Source organism: Echinops telfairi, unplaced genomic scaffold (genome assembly GCF_000313985.2).
Source record: "Echinops telfairi isolate 266 unplaced genomic scaffold, ASM31398v2 ScPeMD7_7421;HRSCAF=8459, whole genome shotgun sequence".
Lineage (NCBI taxonomy): Eukaryota > Metazoa > Chordata > Mammalia > Afrosoricida > Tenrecidae > Echinops > Echinops telfairi.
The window spans coordinates 622,426-644,896 of NW_022111321.1; the positions used below are offsets into that span (position 1 = coordinate 622,426).

At 36.5% G+C, this 22,471-nt stretch overlaps 1 protein-coding gene across 7 annotated transcripts in view; it reads left to right on the forward strand.

Annotated features, from left to right (window-relative positions):
• MBNL1 (muscleblind like splicing regulator 1) overlaps positions 1-22,471 on the forward strand; it is a 152,544-nt gene that overhangs the window by 14,622 nt on the left and 115,451 nt on the right. Inside the window, exon 1 of one of the 7 annotated variants that reach the window (XM_045297766.1) lies at positions 21,095-21,194. The exons of the other annotated variants lie outside the window; for them this stretch is intronic. Coding sequence (XP_045153701.1) covers positions 21,189-21,194 — 6 coding nt within the window. The 5' untranslated portion in view covers positions 21,095-21,188. Of the gene's footprint in view, positions 1-21,094; positions 21,195-22,471 lie in introns of those variants that run through there. 7 annotated transcript variants of the gene reach the window in all.

The window sequence follows — 22,471 nt, forward strand, 5'->3', positions numbered from 1 at the left end:
TACTCAGACAAACATGGATTTGAGAATATGAAATTCTTGAATTTACTGGGTGTTTAGTAAAAATTATTGAGTTATGATCCTAGATTCCGAAGAGAGAGATATAAATTATCATTTTTTTATATGACTTAAAATGTTCTGTGAGGGAATATATAATTATTCCAACAGAGTAATTCATTCACATGAGTGGTCAAAATAGGAGAGGAGACCTTTCACACCAGAGTGAATGACTACTAAGGAATTATCAGACTCCTTTCCTGAAAATTATTCAAAACAATGCATTTTGTCTGTTTCCTTGAAGGTACCAATTTAGTCACATATTTAGATAGAAACATTTAAAATAAAATCAGTTGTCTTTGATATGTAAATTTACACTTGAAACACACAAACTTATTTTGGGTCCAGAACCAAGCGGATCTTAGGGAAAAGTGAGCCATGCTCCAGATCCCTGGATGTCACTCTTCATGCATGTTCTTAATTAGCTTTAGCTTTTTTTGTAGATTTCCAAGTGCCTAGGTATTTTCTTCATTTTGGTGGGGGATGAAATTTGCAATGAAAACTATCTTCTAGCCCACATGGAAGAAGCATACCAGTCTGTGAGATCAGAAGGTGTCGAATGGATCAGGTTCAGGCATCAAAGAACAAAAAATCATATCATTGTAAATGAGAGTGAGTGCAGAGTGGAGACCCAAAGCCCATATCTAGGCAACTGGACACCCCTTTACAGAAGGGTCACGGGGAGGAGATGAGCCATTCAGGGTGCAGGGTAGCAACAATGAAACATACAACTTTCCTCTAGTACTTACATGCTTCCTTCCCCCACTATCATGATCCCAATTCTACCTTACATATCTGGCTAGACCAGAGGATGTACATTGGTACAGGTAGGAAGTGGAAACACAGGAAATCCAGGACAGATGATCCCTTCAGGACCAGTGGTGAGAGTGGCGATGCCTGGAGGGTAGAGGGAAGATGGGGTGGAAAAGGGGAACCAATTACAAGGATCTACATATAACCTCCTCTCTGCGGGATGGACAACAGAAAAGTGGATGAAGGGAGACGTCAGACAGTGTAAGATATGACAAGATAATAATAATTTATAAATTACCAAGGGTTCATGAGGGAGGGCGGGTTAGGGAGGGAGGGGGAAAATGAGGTGCTGATACCAAGGGCTCAAGTAGAAAGCACATGTTTTGAGAATGATGATGGCAACAAATGTACAAATGTGCTTGACACAATGGATATATATATGCTTTGTGATGAGTTGTACGAGCCCACAATAAAATGATTAAAAAAAAAAGAAAACTATCTTCTAGCAAATAAGCATCGATGCCCGTATAATCTTTGGTCATTCTTATATAATTCCTAATGCCACCTTAGAATTTTAATCGGTGTAAAGTCATTGCCCTCAACGACTAACCTAAAGGTTGGTGGTTTGAACCCACTGAGCAGCACTAGTGATTGACTCATCTGAAGATGCTAGCCAAGCATCCTCTCTGGAGCAGCTGTCCTCTGTGGAACTGTGTCCTTGCTAGGAGTCTCAATGGACTGCACAGCTGCAGGTTTGGTTTGGTTTGTGCTTTTTTGAGGGGAAGCTTTTATTTAGGACTTTAAGAAACATTGCATAAGGCCATATGCAAAGATAGGTGCATTGTTTTTAAATTATAGAATTGAGACTTGTTAAGCACAATGGAGGTGAGACAATTCAGTCACTGTCACTCCTTAGTGCCTTGTCATCATTTGGGCCCCCCACGCTTTCCAACTAAAAGTCTAAAATGAATACTACTAATACGGTCTACTTCAAAGGCTTGTGAAATTTCAGTGAGATAAATTATATTGAATAAACCACTCCCTGAAGTGTCCGGTGTAAATATTTTGTAAGTGGTAACTACCAGTGTTGCTGTTCATGTCTGTGCTGGCATGAAGTTTGTTATGTTGCTCCTTGGAGAGAGATTTTGCCTTCCGTCAGAGTAAATGGCACTTGTCATTCGCATTGCATTCTAAAGGTACTGTGCCTTCTTTGGTTAAAAACATTAAAACTTTTTTTAATGGAAATTTTAAAAATTTTAATAAATCATTTTATTGGGGGCTCTTATAGCTTTATAGCAATCCATATATCAACAATCCAATTCTAAGACTTCTTTTAGCCAGAATGTGTGTAAATAATGTATCATATAATCGCTATTTACTCAGTTCTCATCAAGAGAAACTACTTCTTGATACCTACCACTTGATGTAAAGCTAATCAAGCTAATCAGAGTAGTATTAATAGAATAATTCTGTGTTCATATTATTGCCAGTGTCTGAAAATCCACTTCATAAATCCGTGAATGGAAAAGTGGTTTTAACCATCTGTTCCAAATTTAATTTCATTTAAAAAGAATGCTGCTTTTGCTGTATGCTGGTTGATAATAAATAATTCACACTTGATATTTCAAATGTTATATTATTTATGTAAATTTCCTCCTAAAAGACTCACCTAAGACTTTTTGCAAAAATAAAATTAATGTTTATTCAACATAGTACCTACACAGAATACAAGGTTAAATATTAAAACCATCATTTTATGATTTGCATTGCCCTCATTTTTCTTCGATTGCATTTGTGTTGACTTATTTACTTCATAAAATGTTGTAACTTTTCCTTAATTATGTAACAAAGCAGCCAAGTCCATGTTATTCTGTTGATAACTTTAAAATTTTTTCCTCTCTCCTTACCACTAGCAATTGATAGGAGTGCAATTCCAGCTCGCTGCCATCGTTCCTTTTGGTTCCTAGTATATTTCAGAGTTTGCTGAATGCACTGTAGAAACATTTGACTGTGCGTAGAAATAGAAGACTATATTCTGCCCCCCTCCCTCCGCTGGAACCCCCCTCCCCCAACAAGGGGACAAAGAGTTAGTTCCCTGCAGATCTTCAGAGATCCCTCTCCCATGAGTCGATTCCAACCCATGGCAACCCCATAGGGTTTCCCAGGCTGTACATTTTTATGGGAGCACATAGCCCTGTCTTTTCTCCCATGGAGCAGCCGGTGGGGTTGAACCACAGAAGTTGTTCTTAGCAGTTCAACTCTTACCATCAATGCCACCAGGGCTTTTCAAAGATCATACTCTCCAAATTCACTGTCATAAGGTTGATTTTGACCTATAGCTCCCCTGTAGAGCAGAGTAGAACTCTTTGTAGATTCTTTGGTTTTCTGCGACTTTAGTAAATCTTTACTGGAGTAGATAGCCTCATCTTCCTCCAGCTGTGCAGCTGGTGGGTTCTAACCATTGACCTTGTGGTTAGCAGCTCGGTAGATAGCCCAGGATGCCACCAGGTCTCCTCCTGAAGAGATAATATTCCCAAATTGTGCCCTTTCGTCAGTTCTGGATTTTCCCTTGCAGTACGTTTCAATGTTGCTGTTTATAATCTGATTCTGAATATGAACTGTGCATTTACTGTTTGATTTACTGAGCCATGCCACTGCCTTCTTGTTAAGGCTGTCGATTATTGCCCATTCTATTAGGTTATATATTGATTTAGTGTGTGGCAATAAATTAATTGTATTGCTTGATGTTGAAGGAGAATCAAATATGTGCTCAAAGGAGATGCTTGTAGCCAGTTTCATTTAGATAGCTCGTTCAGTCTCTTAACCTATTGTGGGACAATTAGGAGAGAGAGAGTACAGGAGAACTTCTGAGAGCAGGGGGCATAAAATTAGTTTTCAGCTATTTGGAGGATGCCAGAAGTGATGCAGTAAGCTTTCCTGGAATGATGTGGTCAATTAATATTTGGTCAGCATATGTGTAAAACCTGAGGATTTTTCCATATTTTTTCAAAAGTAAAAGGAGGTAACATGTTTGAATGCTTGTGTTTTAGTGAGAAAAATTCACTTCTCTTAAAATCATTACATATCAATAAAAGCAACAGGAAAGGTGTGTGTGTGTGTGTGTGTGTGTGTGTGTGTGTGTGTGTCTGCTGGTACACATAGTTTTTGGTGTTGCAAAGGTAGAAAATTAAGCCGAATGAATATACTGAGTTCATCAAATGAGTTCCTTTTCTACCTCCTACTGCTTTATTCCATGCTTCTTGATTTTATATTTTTAAAAATAGTTATCCATGTAACATTTGAGATAAGACTAATATTTACTTATTTTCTTTGTCAGTAATTATTTGCATTTTCCAAATTTTTGACCATTCACCCTAGACATTAAAAAAAAAAAAAAACCACCAGAAAAACCCCAATAGACATTCAGAGTGAGATCACGGTGGTTCAGCCCTCTAGTGACTGTTAACTTTTGTTTTAGCAGCTCAGTTGGCTCTAATACATGGAAAAGTTTTCAGTTCCCATCAACTCCAAGGTGAGAGCCAAACCAATGTTCAAAAAACATTTTTCAGAAGACAGGTTTATACATACAGTGTCAGCAGTCAGGGTTCATGTGCTTTCTTGCTCACTGTACACTCCTGCCCCACCTCCCAGTCCTTGTGGAAGTATTAGACAAGGAAACAAGGGTTGAGCTACAGATAATGAAAATAAACTTTTATGTTATTGAAGGTATTACTTACTCCACAATAATTGACTATAAGTAAATATAGTTAGTCCCTTCTTGTCACACTATCACTCCAAGATCTTAATTTGATTTTTTTTCTCCAAAATGATTACTTCTTTCACTAGGAATTGAAGCAGAAACACTCTTTATAGCAATTCCTTCCTGCACTTTCATCACCCCTTTTCACCCTCTGGTTTATTTGGCTAGCAGGTCACTTTTGAAGAATAACAAAACTGGAGTGCTAAAAAGTTCCAACTAGCTTATTGGAGATGCCCACTAACATCTTGGACTCAAAAAAGTTCACTTTTTTTTTTCCCTGTGAGATGTCAGCATTGAAAGTAGAGCTTGTGTTAGAGATCGTGCTGATTGGACTGCTTTGCTCCAAATGCCTGTTAGACTCCTGTTAGCAGCAAGATCCATTGTGATTCCACTTGTGTGCCCCAAACATCTCAAGTACTCTCCCCTAGCTTACTCTGCAAAGTTGAAGAAACGTGGGAGGTATATCTACATTCCCACCATTTGCTCCCTACCTAGGTTTACTGAATTAGAATTTCTAAATCCAGAGTCATGGTCAGATATCAGTTTTTTTGTTTTTTGTTTTAAGCTTCACAGGTTATTTTGATGTGTTTCTGCTTAACGTGCTCTCCATTAGTACTGCTGAGAGGGTCAGGGGACACAGTCTTTGCCATGCCTCCTCAGTCTGTGTAGGAGATGCATTTTTCTGTTAGGGATAAAACCCTCTGCAAATCTTAACGTGCTCCAGACCCTCCTGTCGAACTGGCTTGCTTTTCTTACTTGCACTGTAGCTAAATTTGAAAACATGATATATAAAAGAAGATCTTCTTACTGACCTAGTGATTTCTTAATCAGAAGTACAAAGTAGAATAGCTCCATGACATTAATGTTCCAGATTGAGTTCCTATTTGTAATTTATTTTTAAATCTCTACATACCATTTCCTTTGGCTTCTACTGACTAAAAATGCTACTTTAGTGCTAAAATGCTACTTGATATATATTAAGGATATATCAGTAGGTTTCTGATGCCTTCCATTTTGTTATGTCTCCTCTGTTTACTACTGATTCTAAACTAGCCTTTTGGAAATGAATTAAGTATTACTTTTTAATGATTCTCCTGATAATATGTATCAACAAATAAAAGTAATATTGACTACCAATTATTTTTGTTACTAATTATATATTTATGCATTTAATTCAATTTTATTTTCTCCTAATATTTTTAAATTTGTAATTAATTCTTCTGGCACTGAAGTAAATCACCGAGAACAGCAAGATCAGGTCGAGTACAGCTGTAAAGATGCTCTTTGTTTCATTTATGGACTGCATTGTGTAGTGGTAGGCATCAAGCACAGCAAATGAATAGACTGGCCTCTATCTTTATAGTTTTATAAACTATCAATTCATGAAAGTGGTCCTGTAACTCTAAATGTTGCTACATAAATTTATCTATACATTGCTTGTGTTGTTCTAGGAAATAGGGAAAACTGATGATGTTACAAGCCTTAACTTGCCGTATATTTTGACAGCATGAATGAGCCAAACAAGCAATGTTCCAGATTGTTTAATAGTACAAAGGAAAGGGCTTCCACGGAAGTCGTTCTTACAACTAGCTGGAAAATATTTTTCCTAGTAGCTGTTCTGGAGGAAAACAGATCATAGTTGGAAGAAGTAAGAAATCTTAAGTTGGAAGCATTCTGAAAGCTATTTGATCATTAAAATGTGTTTATCTTAGGCCAAAACTCCTTAAAAGGATACCTAAAAGGATTAAATATATTTCCAATCTTTTAATGAATGTTATTTGAAATTCAGCAAGAGGTTATGTAACAATATTACTAATTTTAATGTAGTCTTCCAGGCAGGACTTTGAGATCCTAGTTCCTGAGCTGCGCGGCGTGTGTGTGTGTGTGTGTGTGTGTGTGTGTGTGTAATATAAACATAAACATGCTTTAGGTTCCTAAATATACTACAGTTTTATTTCTCTAGTTCTAAATTGCATTTAAATTAAAATAGGATTTGGTCAATAAAAAGTCATCTCTTGTGGGTTTCCTGATTCTTTTATGGGTAGTTTGAAAAGATGCATCATCCAGCAGTGACTCTTCACCGGATGACGTTCTTCTTTCTGTGGGCTTGATGAGTTTGAAACACTGGGTTTATCACTAGGGCATAGATCTTTGAAAAGACATGCTGCAAATCGGGTTTCTAATTCATGACTTGCTATTATGTCATTCTGAAGCATAGAAATGAAATCAATACCCATTAACAAGGAAAAAAAGGTCATTCTCCAAGCTCCCGCTGGCTGCAGCTACCTTTCAAGGGATGCTATTCTGGCTAGTTAAGTACCGTGATTGTCATGATTTTTCAGTATCAGGTTATATTAAAATTGTGATTTCTAGGTGTATTTTTAGTTGTACTTTCAGATTTCTACATTTTTAAGTAACTTGAGAGATTGAGCTGTGATTCCAAGTAGTTTACCAGCTTACCTGTGATAGAGGAAAATCACTGGGTGTTCAAGCCTTTATGAAAGTTTTGAGGATGAAAACTTAGGGTGTTAAGTCTAGTTAAATCTGGCTTTTCTGTTTTGGCCCTAAATTGAACATTTGTTTATTCTTTGCATTTAAAAAGATTGTTCATGAAATTGTCAAAGATTCTGTTGTGTATTTAGAGATTTTTTTCCCTTTATAATATTTACCACTGATTTACAGAACTCCATAGACTCTTGGGTGACCCAGTTTGAAGAGCCTGTAGAAATGATGCTATGTGATTATTTTGCACAGTAGAGAACTGAAGAGGAGTGAGGTTAGGGCTCCTTCACATTCACAAGATCTGGAGGTTGCTAGGGTACTTTAAATAGGGCCAATTCTTAATCTGGTGTCTTCATTTGGTGAAACATGACATTACTGACACAACTGAGAAACAACTGCCATTAACAACTGCAGTTGACTTACTTTTGATCTGTCTGATGTATTGGAGTGGTTGCCATTCTGGTTTTCTGATTGACAATGGCTCTTATAAAAAATTAAAAGAAAACATAAGTATATGTTTGTTGTAAAGTTTACTAATACAAATGATGTATAAGATATAATTTAAAACAATTAACCCACTGCCATTAAGCTAATTCTAACTCATACCAAACCTTTCTACAGAGGATTCCCACACCTGTACCGCTTTCCAGAAGCAGGCAACCTCATCTTTCTTCTGTAGCGTGGCAGGTGGGTTTGAACCACCTATGTTGTCATTAGCAGCCCAATGTCTAAGGCAAAGGGTCACCAGAGTTCCTTAATAACATATACATTACTGTGCTTTAAAATTCCATACGACCAGTTGGTGCTCATAGAATGTTTCTCTTGATTTTTTTCTTTTTTACCAAATTCATAAATCTGTAGAAGTTTGGTGGCACAGTGATTAAGCTGCCGGCTACTAACTGCAAGGTCAGTGGTTTGAACTCCCCAGCCACTCTCCTGGAGAAAGATGAGGCCGTTTGTTCTGTAAGATTTATTACTTTGAAAATCCTATGGAGCAATTCTCCTCTCTCCTGTAGGGTTTCTAATGGGTTGAAGTGGACTCAAAGGCAGTAGGCTTGGTTTGGATTTATCTGTAGCCACCTGTGGTTGCAGTTGACACATGAATATGGTTCTTTGTCTCTGTACTCTTGATCATAGGATGCCCTCAATGAATAATGATCATTAAATGAGGCATCCTTTATTAGGTGAATCTTCTGTACTTTACATTTTCTTATGTTTTTTGCATAGAGTATGTGAAATCTGATTTTACAGTTAATTTGTGCAGAACTTTAACCACTAGTTTTAAAACTAAAGAGTGGGAAGTTTACCTTAATCATCTCTGTGTTCCTCACATTCTCTAGCATGGTGTTCGGAATATTCTTGGGACTCCTTAACTGTTTAGAGAATTGAAAGCAATGTTTCTTCCTCACTATGAACAATCATTATTAGCAGATTTTTTTTGGTGTTTTTAAATTCTCCTTTAGATACTTTATTTTTTATTCATTGGGATATTAGTTGAATAGCATCATATAAAGCTATTCACAAATATTTATCTAAGGAATCCAGCACCTTTCATTTGCCATCAGACTCATCCAAGTTAATTGCTCAGGCACTGTATTACAATATGTATGTTTTGTTGATGTAACAGGGCTTTGTTTGGATTCATGCCATGTTTTGTATGTTATCTTGTGCAGGCAGCACATGGGAACCTGGTCAGGCTTCCTGATATGGTAGCTGTACATACAGCTTAGGTCTTAGAGAGGAAATGAGAGATGGTTTGGAACAGTGACATAATACACAGTTATTTTGGTAACAGCATTAACTCCTTGTTCATAAGAGTTGTCTTTTTGAAAAAGTACAGACTCTCATGCAGAATAATATTTACCTTTAGAAGGTTGCACAGTGAGAAATGATACTACTAAGATAGTAGTATTTGCCACTGAGAAGAATATTGATTAGTGTTACTGTTTATTATGAGAGCTGCATTTTTATTCATCCACCTACAACTGTAATTAATGCTTTTTATTACAGAATTAATAGCAATAATAAAAATCTGTATTGCAGGAAAGTCTATATATTTCTGCTACACTTAAATTTACCTAAACACTAGTTTTAGGGTAAAAATTATTTTCAAACCGTGAAAATGATACCATATTGCACTTTAAGCTGGAGTAGAAAAAGGACCCAAGTTTCCCCAACATAGCCATGCCTAGGCCTTGATACTTGTTAACAAGATAATTTTTCCTATCCAGCCATTATTTCAGAAGCTATATGATATTTTAAAAGGAGCTGAAAGGTCTAGAAATTTAAAAAAAAGATCTTAAGTATGTGTTGGTGCCAAGAGTACTAGGAATTAAGCATTTTGAACTAGAAGAACCTACATTTATCCACTTTGAAGAGGATCATCAGGAAGGATTAAACATTTAGTACTTCAGGCTTATTAAGGGTTAGAGTGGAGTAATGATGGGGCTGGTAAGAAGTGCTACAATCGCCACTTGAATGTTACGTTATATCACCCATCGAGACTTCGTGACCCTAATCATAGAACTTCACAATTTGTAAACGTTGTCTACTTAGAAAATAATTTCTGCTGATCCATTATTTTAGATTTATCATACTTTCCTGGCAACAGTGCTTTTTCGGAGATGGTAAAGCCTTAGAATTCTATTCACACGGCCTCTTTAGAATATGCTTCTGTGGTAGAATTCATACTTACTGTTGTTTTGGACCATGAGCGAGCCTTTTGTTCATACAGTGCTCAAAAGAGATGAGTGCAGTAGAGAAGACCTTCAAAGTACATGTGGGGAAGGGAAGCTTCAAAATGTTTATGGAAAATTGAATGAAAAGACAAGGGGATATTTACACAAACTTTTAGATGTACCTTTGTAAATTTAGTTTTTTTTTAATAATCACAAGGCTAGTCTAATTTTATGATACTCAAGTTGTGGTTGTGTGAAGGGGTAGTAAATGAGCTTGTAGATGAGCTTCTTCATTATCATTTTAAAGGATCTATATCAATAACTCTGCATAACTCTGAATTTAGTAGGTTGGGATTTGCTTCTTGGCATAGCACACAGTGGCATATTGATTTAGAAAATTTAGTCAAGTCTATTTTTAAACAATCTGAAAGAGTTAATATTATCTGCTTTATTTGTAATACTTAAAAAAAATCCAGACGTATCTGTTATCTCCTAAAACAACCTGTTAATTCTGAACCCAAAGCCTTTTTAGTCTTGTTCTTTCAGACAGAATTCTAATAATCTGGTGAATAGTACTATCATATAAACTGGACAAAACTCACTAACAATTCCAACTCATGGCAACCCTACAGGACATGTTCGAACTGCCCAGGTAGGTTTCTGAGACTGTAACTCTGTACAGCAATGGAAAGACTCATCTTTCTCCTGCTGACCTTGCACAGCGCAATACGGGCCTCCTGTCACATAGAAATAAGGAAACTTATTAAAAACACATACTTCACTTACTAGGTTGGTTATCATATAAAAATTCAATGTTGAGAGAGACACATTAAATCTCTGCCATACCTCTGGTATAAACCACTGTGTTTAAGTTTGTCGACATCATGTTTCTGATGTGGAAGCCATTTAAAGCAGAGCCATGCCTAAGCCATCTAGGACTCTCTCATGATATGAGCCTGGCAGATGGTAGGCTTCCAGCAAATACTGCTGTTTTACTGGAAAACAGTTGCTTTTGACCCTTACTCATGGTGACCCTCTTTGTGTCAGAGTGGAACTGTATTCTGCTCTTGAGTTTTCAACAGCTGATTATTTTGGGAAATTGGCTGCCAGGCCTTTCTTTCAAGGCACTGCTGGATGGAATTGAACCTCCAATCTTTTGTTAGCAGCCCAACACCATGGTTCCTACCATCCAGAGATTCCTTACTTTTATTGAATTAAAATGGTTGAAATATGGAGTATCAGCAGAAAAAGTACGTCCAGATTCGTGTCAGAACAGTCTTTGCCCTGTTCTCAAGATTACAAGAATATAATTAAACTGATTATATAATTGTAAACCAGTCATTAAAACTGTGCACCAGGCCGTGCATCTCATTAAACATGGATGGAATCACCTTTGTGAATGGCTTTGTCAGGGACATGACAACTTGGGTTGCTCCTCTAAGTGAGATGATTGCATAGGCTGAAAAAAAAAAGTCAATTTTAGTTAAGTAACAAAATTGATGCTTTGAATTACTTTACGTACCAGACAAGACTGTTTATTGATTTCTACCTCCATTTTAAATCACTTATTCTATGAATTTATGTCCCTTAAAGCTCTGGACTGTAAAAAATGAAAATTTTGGCTGTTTATAAACATAAGGGTAGAAATCAGTAGTTAAACTGACCCAATAACATATGCCTGGGTCCTATTGTTGAGGCAAGAGGAGTGTGAGAAAGCAATATATAGCCCCTCATGAGGCTAGGAAGCACCATGTATCTGTTTTGTGTAGGAGTTTTACGAGGATGCTGTTGTGGTTGTGTGCCCAGAGTCATTCTGGCTTGTGTGATCCTGCAGGGCACATTCCACAGGGTTTCCGTGGTTGCAAATAAAGCTTTAAGGAAGTCAACTAACATCTTTCTCCCGTGCACCTCTGACCTTTACATTAATGGTCAAATGCTTGGCCACCGGCCCCACCCCCCACCCCCGCTCCTGTAATAAATATACGGCATGCTAATGTTGCATTTGCTCTTTGGAGTTCACTTAAGCCAAGGTTCTCTTAAGTAAGTAAGAGGCTGCAGTTCTTAGGAGCCAAGGCTAGATTCAGTAACAGTCCAGCAATAGACTCAACAGAGATTTACTTGCTGGTTTCAAGATGCTAAGATTCTAAATAAAATTGTGTAGCTGTACGCTTGTATTTTTTTTTGTTATTAATAACAGATTGGTTCTATGTAGCCCTGTGTTCGCATTCTATGTGAAAAATAGAGTTTATATTTTATTTACAATTTATACACACTTATTCATTAAGTACTATTAAATGGTAAAGAAATTATAAAGAGATATTACAAATATATTAATATTATTATAACATATATATACACATAAAACTCATCCGAATATACTTATTTATTGAACACTGTTAAATGAAGAAACTTTGAAGGTAACATTGTAAATAATGTTAATTTGAACATATATGTGTACCCTTTAAATTCAAATTACATATCTAAAAACTATATCTTTGAGGGTAAGTAAAAAAGCTACAAAATCATAGAAAACTTTATTTAAAATTATCAAAATGTGAAGCTTATTGTTTCTTCCAGTTCTCAAACCCTTCCCCAAAGAATTCTGCACTGTTTGATTTATGCCTCATCATAACTGCAGTATGAGTATCTTCAAGTGACTTAGATTGTGTCCCTTTTCAATGGTATTTGAGTTTGGGGCAAGGTCAGGGTTGCAGGCTGAGTGGCTAAGGTCTCCCAACAAAATTCTCGTCCTTGAAACCTTGGAAGAATGGGCAGGTGCATTGGTGTGTTGGAAAAAATTCCTCAGTGCAACTTATCTAGAGCTAGCCTTTTTCTCACTAATGCAGTTTTCTTAAAACTTCTTTCCAACATGCCTCATCATCATCTTGAGTCCTTCAAGACATTCTATCAAGATTACTCCTTTGAGATCCCAAGAAACAGTCGCTATAACCTTCTGAGTTGACCTCTCTATCTTGAATTTATGAATTGAACTGGCACAGCAGATCAGAGGCCACTGCTTTGATTGGACCCTCTTTTTAAAGAAGGAACTCTAATAAGACTCAGATCAGTGCATTACTGAGAGAACTTGTCTGCAGCCATCCTCTGATCTTAGAGAGATGTTTAAACACACTTTGCCTGAAACAAACACATGCATCCATGAACTGGAACCCTACTAGCAATGTTTTTTTTTTACTAACCCTCATACAGATATATCTGTTTAAAAATCTAGTTCGATGTTTACCTTTATTCCCTTCTACTCAGAATTCATCTATCACCTTCTGTATGAGGAGTACTTTTTACAGCATGGCCTCTGCAAAGCTCCCTCTCCTCTTTTTGGATTGCAGTGCCTACTGCCGAACATTTCAAAGCAAGTAATGCTCTTCAACAGTGCTTTGGAAGAAAAGGGGATTTCTTAGTAATATAGAAAGTAAAGTTATCAATTTTGAATTGATAGAACTTAATCATCTTGTGTGCTCCCTGTGGACTAGTTAGCATGAAATCACATTGAAAATACTATTGCTTTTCACAGGCTGCATTGCATTCCACAGGAGTTCATTACTATCACATACAGATTATTATTTATAGATATATACACACAGAGTCCTATAAAAACAGACAGCAGTTGTACCCCCTCTTTGATTTAGCTGCTATCCTCCAGCTCATCCAATTAGCCCATTAGAATCCACTTCCTACCTGGGTCTCTTGAAAGCTGCTGGTAGTGGTGTGCTAGAGGTGACGCCGCATCCCCACTCATGTTCAGACTCTTTCCTGGAAGCTTGAATTCAACCGTGATTGTAGGATTTACAACACAGAAATGGACACATGCAGCAACCATTAAACATTTAACAGCAGGGCAACAAATGTACATATGTGCTTGGCAAAATGGATGTATTTATGGACTGTGATAAAGAGTTGTATGAGCCCCCAATAAAATAATTTTAAAAAAAACCATTTAACAGCACTCATTGGCTACAAGATAGTTGATTTTTAGGGCAGTTCCAACTCAACAGGGATCTCGTGTGATTGAGTGGACCCTGGCCTTTCCTTGGCTGGTAATCCAAGCAGATTGCCGGGTCTTTCTGGATGAGCCAGTGCTTTGGCTCACAGTTGAAATTCAACCTTGGCAATACCAGGTTCCTTTCACTTAGCCTTCCACCAGGTAGACTTCTAGTTTCAGGTATTTTCCTCTTCAGATGTGTGAAACACTCATAACAAGCCCATCACTTGACAGCTAAGTGAGTAGGCATGCTATTTGGACCTTCTGTGCCTTGTGTCCTTATCTGTAAATTAGGGATCATAACAGCCAGTGCTAACCTCAGGGTTGATGGGAGGTTGAGTCAGAACTCCGCTTGTCTCAATGTACTGGCACAGTGCTTGGTGCACAAGGAGCACTCAAGTCATGCTACTTCTTATTTATTCTTGTACTTCAAGAAATAGATTTTTTATTAAGTTCTTATATACATATTAAAATATTCTAATGATTGAACAAAAAAAGTTTTCCTTCAGGATAATTCTTTGCATTTTCTCTCTTAATCTTTTAAAAATTGATATAGTTTGATTACTTTCCACAGTAATAAGACATCCCTTTTCTTCCTTTTCATTTGCTTTAAATATACATATATATATATAGTTGGACTTATTTCCTCAGAAGATATTGGTTGAACATCCTTTTATTGGCAGGCACTATGCTCATTGCCGGGAATGCACGCAGGAGCCCTATCTTTTCATAAAGTATAAAATACATATATGCTTATTTTCTGCCCTATAATATTATTATCTATTTTTCATGTACTGTAGCTAATCACAGTTTGAAATGACCATAGGACCCCTGGGTTTAATGTCTAAGATAGTGGTAATAAAGGACTTTGAACGTTAAGTTATTCCTACTGAATCAAAGAAGATTTAGTTGATATCTTTTAGGTCACTATTTGTGTCAAGAAGGATTATTATTATTATTATTATTATTTTAAATAAGAAAGGAGCATAATGGGGATTCCCCCAGACGAAAAATAAATATTGAGATCCAGTGTTATTTTAATGTAAGCAAGAAATGGAATTTAATTTGACTTCTGTTTTCATAAGCGAGGGTGAAATTTTAGCAACGTCTGCTTTTAACTCTTCAAATTTGTGTTTTGTTAGTATTTTTATGTAGCAGAAAATGCACTATTCTAAAGGTTCTTGAATATATTTATGTATAGATAGCTATTTAATTGAGACAAATAATATACTCTTTAGGGAATCCTGTGACTGTGTGATAATAGAAGTGACATAATATTGAATTCACCAAAAAAGGATGATTTTAATCTGGGACTGGTACTTACACTATTGTTGTATTAAACATGTGCTGATATGAATTTTAGAACATATTGAGTTAAGAATCATACAAACTTTTAAAATCTTCTGACATTTTTCTACAAACTCAGCTTTCATTCATGTTCAAATAGGACTACATAGCTATTATAATTAATTGTGATTAGGGTAGACGGAAAAAATCTGGAGATTGATTAAACCATGTTTTACAATTGAACATTAGAAAAATGTAAAAAACGTCATGCTGGCATAAATCCATGCAAATCTGTTCTTAAGATGTTAGGGGGAACTGCTGAGAAAAAAGACTGCTGGAAGGAACGCCGTATCGGGACATTGGAAAGGGTACTGAAAGTTAGGGGTGTTTAATTGTGATATTTGGATTAGTCTGAAATTAACTTTGAAGATCAACAAGTGGATTTGTTTTTCAACTTGAGAAAATGGCTTAATCTGAATAGCACAAAAATTGTGAATAAATAAATATTGGCTATTTTAATCTGTTGAAAACGGAAGGCTAGCCCTAGACAGTAGTAAAATTCCAAAAGGAGTGGTAAAAAGTCAATGTTATGCAACATGAAAAGAATACCAGGGGAAAAACTGACAGAGTAGAATAACAGGAAGATGAGTCATTTCTGGAGGTGGGGGCCGGGGGAGTCGGGGGAGGGGAGGGAAGAAGTATTTAAAACAGGAATGTAGGACTGGAGGTACCAGGACTAAAAGACAGATGTGAGGTCATTTGAGAGCTAAAAGGAATGCTAGTGGTAGCATTTCACATCAAAATGTAAAGTTTGCATGAAGATAAAAATAAAGCTGGAAAACAATTCTCTTAGGGTTTAAGAAAAGCCTGTAAAAATCAAAGAATGGCGTTCACTCCTTAGCCAGGCTGACTTGGTTTGGGTCCCGCGGCAGTGACAAAACACGGAGAATGAAAATGCACTTCTCAAAAGCAGCGTAAGTCTTATTGTCTAGTGTTGGCGAACGTTAAAAGAATCTGGTCATCTTGGAATAGATATGCTACTTGATTTGCAATGGTTTTTACGTATGATGTATTTACTTATCTGGCAACGGAAGGACTTGCAATCTCCAATTATTTAAAAACTTTCAATAAACTCTTGAAAATATAAATTGTAACCCTACACATCACACACACATTTCTTACAATTCTGATAATAGAAAACAGGAAAGTAAACATTATAGGTGTGTGTGTGTGTGTGTGTGTACCAGCACACACATTTACACAAACACACAATGGTGCAGTGGTCTCAATTATCTCTAGTCATTGTCCAAGGTATTGTGGACATTCGTGAAAAATGTTTTCCCAGACATGCTATCTAACCTCATTGAATGTTTTTGCCTATCAAATAGGGATAATCATATTCCTGCCTCAAAGGTGTATAATGAAGTTCTTAGCTAATAGAGATAAGCGTATTCCTGACATGCAGGTGGTATTTGAACCTTTTCTTTCGCACTCTTGTTCCCAAATATGGAACACAGCCATGCATCATGTCCCTCCAGCCAACCACAGGGAAGCCAAAGAAATTTGGAGTAGAAACCCATATTGGTGATCGGCAATTCAGAATGCCAGGTTTATGTGAGTTACGTATATATTCATGTTTAACAGATATAAAACTAACACTCCTCTTCGTCATTCCTTAATAAATTCAGTAAATAATAGAACACACAAAATACATTTGATATGGGTTAGCTATCTCTTAAGTTTATATAAGCCTGATATTAGGTCAAATCTGCTCATTTTATGGTGGCGTGTAGGTGAAGCTCTTGCATTGAGATGCAGAAAATGAATTATGTATATTAAAATTAAAAAATCAAGTTAATCTAATTTTTTATTCTGTGTAATTATGCGGAATAGATGATTATCAACTGAATTTATGGAAACACTATGCAGGCAGGAACAGCTTTCTGTTGGTTTTAGGCTAGATTGAAGTTCTTTCATGCACATGATTTTAGGGAAATTGTAACTACCTACAAACACCCCCTCTCCCCCGCATTTGTGGCAAGATCGAATCTAAAAATCTCCATCCCAAAATGTCCCTCTCCATAGTTCCTTCCCTCTCTCCCTGCCACTTTCCCACACAAACAGAACACACTCCTTCGGCAAACCCTTCACCCCTCCCTGTCGCCCTATCTAAGGGCATAGGAAATGTTTATTTTCCAATCTACAGAAAACAAGTGTTATCTCAGACATTGGAAGTTTTCCCCTTTCCTGGTTTGGAAACACTAAGTCATACTGAATCACTTGAAGGTTTTTTTAAACCGGCATTTTGGTTTATTTAAATCGTAAAATTGTGAGGACAAAATGACTCAGGAATTTGAAGTGCAGGATTGAAGCTTTTCACTTTCAGGTCATTAGTTCACATCTCGCCAGTTCAGCATTGTTGAAGGCTTGATTAACTGATACTAGTGTATTGTTTACATTCAGGAAGGAATGGAGGATCTCTTTGCAACCTTATCTGGTTTGGTCTAAGTATGTCCAGAGTTTGTGCTTTTCTTTCTTTCCAGCTAAAGCCAAAAATGTTAAGGAATTTCATGGCAGGATGGAGACCCTGTAAGTGTTGATGACTAAGAAGTTGTTACCTTATTCTACATTTATAACTTCTCTATTAATATCCTTCTAAAAGTAAAGTCTGTTAAAATGACCAGAAGCTTAGATTTTTATGTCTTTATTTAGCTGCACTGTCATTAACACCAGAAAGAAATAAGAATTGTAGCTGCAGTGGATAAGTTGAGCAGTAAAATAATATGCATAAATACTTGGTGACTGCATAAATGAGTCATGATTCTTCCTAGTGTATCACTTAGTAATGCCAAGGTCATAAAAAGCATTTGCAATGCTCCCTCTTATGTAAAAGACTGTGGGATTACTTTGTTTTCTCATGGAGAAGATCCCAGAACGTGCTTTTCAGAATTTTAGAATAATTTTTTTGTGTTAATTCATTGTTACGGTTGGAGACTGAGACAAATTTAAAAAGTACTGTCAGCCAAAGAGTAAACCAGGCATGTATGGCTGCAATACCCCCATTTCCTAAGGAATTTTTTAAGAGAGGAAGCTTGTCTAAATTTTGGATAAATAATTTAAGGCATCTTCTTTCTACAGAAGCTTTTGACTATAAAAATAATGACAAGTAGACTAAATGACACATCTGCTACAGCTATGCCACATGGGCCCCTAAACAAATTCTTCTTGCTATTAAATGTGGTGCGGGGGGAGCTGTTGGCAAGTGTCGGGCTCTGCTAACTGTAAGGTAGGTGATTCAAACCCAAAGAGACTGTTTGCTCCAGTGAACGTTTAGGAGACTTAGGAAACACTTCAGGCTCATTATGATCCAGAAATGACTCCATGGCAGTACTTTTTTCTTTTGTTTGTTTTTGTGTTGCTATTAATTGCTAACAAGTGCCTGCACATCTTTATGAGATATGCCAGAAATCTTTTCCCATAACCGTATTTTCCCTCTGAAATGGTCATTTATGTAAATTTAAATTAGAATCGCACCTAAAAGACTAATTTATAATAGGTTAGAGATGTGGGGGTGCAGTGGATTAGGTATTGGGCTGCTAACAGAAAGGTTGGTGGTTTGAACCCACCAAGCGCTCAGTGGGAGGAAGGGGAACTTTCTGCTCCGGTAAATACATACAGTCTCAAAACCCACCCTATTGGGCAGTTCTGTTCTGTCTTAAAGGATCACTGTGAGTTGAATTGGACATTGTTCTAGATCTAAATAGCCCACATCAGTCCACGATGTTAGGCTTGTTGCCAAATTGAAGAGATGCATTAATTTGGGACTTTTTCTTAGTCTTTCACTTGAGATCCTGTTTGTATGGCTTAAACTCTCTGAGATTAACCCGATATTTTTGTGCTTTAATTAGCTAATTGAAGAAAGATCTCATATAGCTGCTCAATGCTCAAGCCAGTACCTTGGTGCAAGGTTGATTTCAGCACATAGGTCTCGATGATTCTTGCAAATAGGGATTTTCCTCTGAGCCCATCCTTTTGTGTTTGACTCCTGCAGATAATCAAATTTACTATACCACCATGAGCATAAAATATCAGCATGAATGGCAGACAATGATAATCCTCAAAACCAGAATAACAGACAGTGTTGGTGATAGTAATATTAATGCCCTGTAAGAACCTCTGAAGAGAGAGTACACTTGGGAGAGAATATGGAAATAGAATTCAACTTGACTTCTTAATATCTGAGACTATACTTTTTACTTTCTTAAATTAGTGAACCTTATTAAGTGAAACCAATGTGACTTTATGTCTTACCTCAAATTTACATACTTTATAAATATTATGTTTTTGATATCATATTCTCCTTCCAGCAAGATTCCACCTGAGTTGGCACTTCATGTTCACTTTATTGACGCTTTACCATCCCAGGCAGTGAGAGGGGCATGGGGAAGAGAGCTCTCTCACTCCATCAGCTTTCTAGAGCAGTAGATGGCAGGTCTCCTGTATCCACGTTTAGCTTTGCTATTTATTAGTTATATGACCTTGCACAACTAACTTAACATTCTGTATCTTAAGTTCCTTAGATATGACCATTAAAATGGGAACAAATCTACCTCACAGGGTTGTGAATTCTTTAGTAAGTTAATGTATATAAAGCACTTAGGAAATTCTGTATGTCACACAGAGTCCCATATATATTAGCCTTTACCATGTCTGAATTTAATGGAAACAATTTCAAATGTTGTCTTATCTTGTTAAAAGCAAAATTGTGATACTCAAGCAGGTGGCCAAAATGAGTGTTGCAGTTTTAACCTAAAAGTGAAGAGCCCCACCTCAGGAAGCAGTCACCCTGGGTTCAGATTGCAGGCGGGCTGTAGAATCTTAAGACGAATTGTGGAACTGAACTGATCTCAGTTTCCTCATCTTTAAAATGGGAGCAGCAATAAGATCTAATCTATAGCTGGGTGACATGTGGGAAGCACTGAGAACAGACCTGGATTTTAATAGATACTCAGTATGTGTTCATTACCCAGGATATTATAATTATCTTAATGAGGTAAAAATTGTGATGTATTTAGTAATAGAAAAATAATATTCTCAGAATTTGAGGGTATGGGGTTTTCATGATTACTAATGAAATAGTAATAATGTTTTCCACGTACTATTGCTGTGTGGAAAACACATGTCGTGGGGTCCCCAATTATTTAATAAGTAAGCGAATAAGAAATTAATAATTGTGTTTTTTCACTTATCCCTTGTTGAGCTATTGAAAATTTTAAAGTCTTCTAGATTTTTGCTCTAGATAAATTACTTGAGTTAATGCTTCATTAATAATAGTGTATGTTTAACTTTTTTGTCAGCCATATTCTTGCCACCCATCAAATTGAACTCCCTGCAGAGAAAAGCAACTTAGTCAATAGTATCAACATGGAAATGAAATATAAAAACCAAGGAGTTGTTGCTCTTTCTGTTAAGATCATGAGACATGCTATTTCCCCATCTGTTAAAAGCGTTGTAAAGATTATGAAAACATGAGTAATGCAAAAGTGAGTCTATGATAGGAAGTCAAATAAAACATTATGAAAGAAATTACCAAAATTGCATGCTGGTATCTGTTTTACACTGTAATATCCTTTCTTTCATTAACTGGAAATTTTAGGACAATCGATTTGCTTATTGGGAGTAGGGAGGTGGGATGAAAGGTTTAAAATAATTCATCAGGGCTTCTGCTTTGGTAAGGTATACTTGAAAGAACATGTCTTGTACACAGTTAGAAAGACTTTTGTAGTAACAGTATATTTGTCACCTTGTTTAGGGAACAGATTTTAAGGCCGATCCCTGGAAAACACCTGTTTTGACAAAAGGTGCAAGCATACAGGCAAATTCTGTGTAGGTATAGCATATCCCAGAGTGCTTTGGCTAGCATCCTGCAGGGAGGTGGGTCTAAATGATCTGCTCCAGCTTCTGCTGCTGCCGCTGCTGCTGCTAATATTGCTGGGAAGGAAAAGTGGCTGACCTGGCATATCTTTTACCCTTGGTGCTGCAGCAGTCACTCAGGAAATGTTGTTTAAGGGGAATCTCCTGGATCCTTTTCATGGCACCATGGCAAGAAGAAGCTGTAACTTATCTTTTGAAGATAAAGCATGGAGTTGGCTAATGGATGTTGGTGAGTGAATAAGGCAAATGGGGAGCCAGTTTATTAAGGGGTCTCTTGAGTAGGCCCTTTCTCTCAAGGACTCCGAAGGAGGAAGTGTTTCTAGAAAAAAATGACCTCTGGAATTTTGGATATCAGAAGCTTTTCTTTTAGAAGAGGAGTCATAGTTTTAACATTGGAAACCTGATTGTGATCTGCCTCTGTAAGTGAAGTTCACATCTACTTCCAGTTTCAATACTTTAAAAGACAATGATGTTGATGTGTATTAAATACTTCATACCCTGGAGCATACATAGTTTTTCATGTAAATTCTTTGTCATTATTTGAGCTCTACTTCTGTTTTTCACTCGACTCAACAGTGATTTAAAAAGGAAGGAAAGAGGCTTCCTAGCGTATGAAAGGAATTATTCCTCTTTATTCACATTGGAAATGATTGCCTCCACTTTTTCAAAGGTAGATTATAGATAGTTAAATTATTAAATTAAGTTCCTTAAAAGAATTTCTTTAGTTGAAATGCATAATTCTTGCCTCGAGAGCAGGACTATTCTTTTCAGTTCAAGATAACTATGAGAGCAAATTAATAAGATATTGGTTCTATAAACCAGATAATTACAGAGGATGGATTTTTGATATTAGCAATCAAGTTCCTTGAGCAATCATGTAGGTCTCTCTCTTTCCCTCTCTCTCTTTTTTTATTTTGGTAAAGTAAGAAATTTAAATGCACCATCTCAGAAATTTTTTCATGCTCTAAAATTTTCTCTCCCTAAAGCAGAGGTCGTTTTTGACTGAACTTCATATGTAAGAAACATGTGTTATGACAGACACACACAATATTTTATGCAAATAATGCACTTATACTTTTTTTGCAAGCCAAGCAGCCCCCTTCTGTTAGTTGCCTGTGATTGCTGTCTGCATTGTATACATGTGTGTTTTAAAAATGTGGGTGCATTATATACAACAAGTATCGCGTATATGTATGTATCTATACAGATATAACTATAGTTACTATAGTTCATATCAGTCACAAATTGTGCAGTTAGTAGTTTACCCATCTTTCATTTAAAAGTTGGAAGACATAATATTTCCACATGTTCCATTAGATGTAATCCTTCTTTTTTATTTTTAAAATTCTTATTCTATAAATAGTAGGGATTCCAAGAAAAAGGTAGATGTTGAGTTTGGAGATTTACATAACTTAATGAGAGCACTGATAAGATATGGAGGAAGAAACCCCCCAAAATATAATGATTTTAAAATAGTGTGAAAAAAAAAATATATATATATAACGA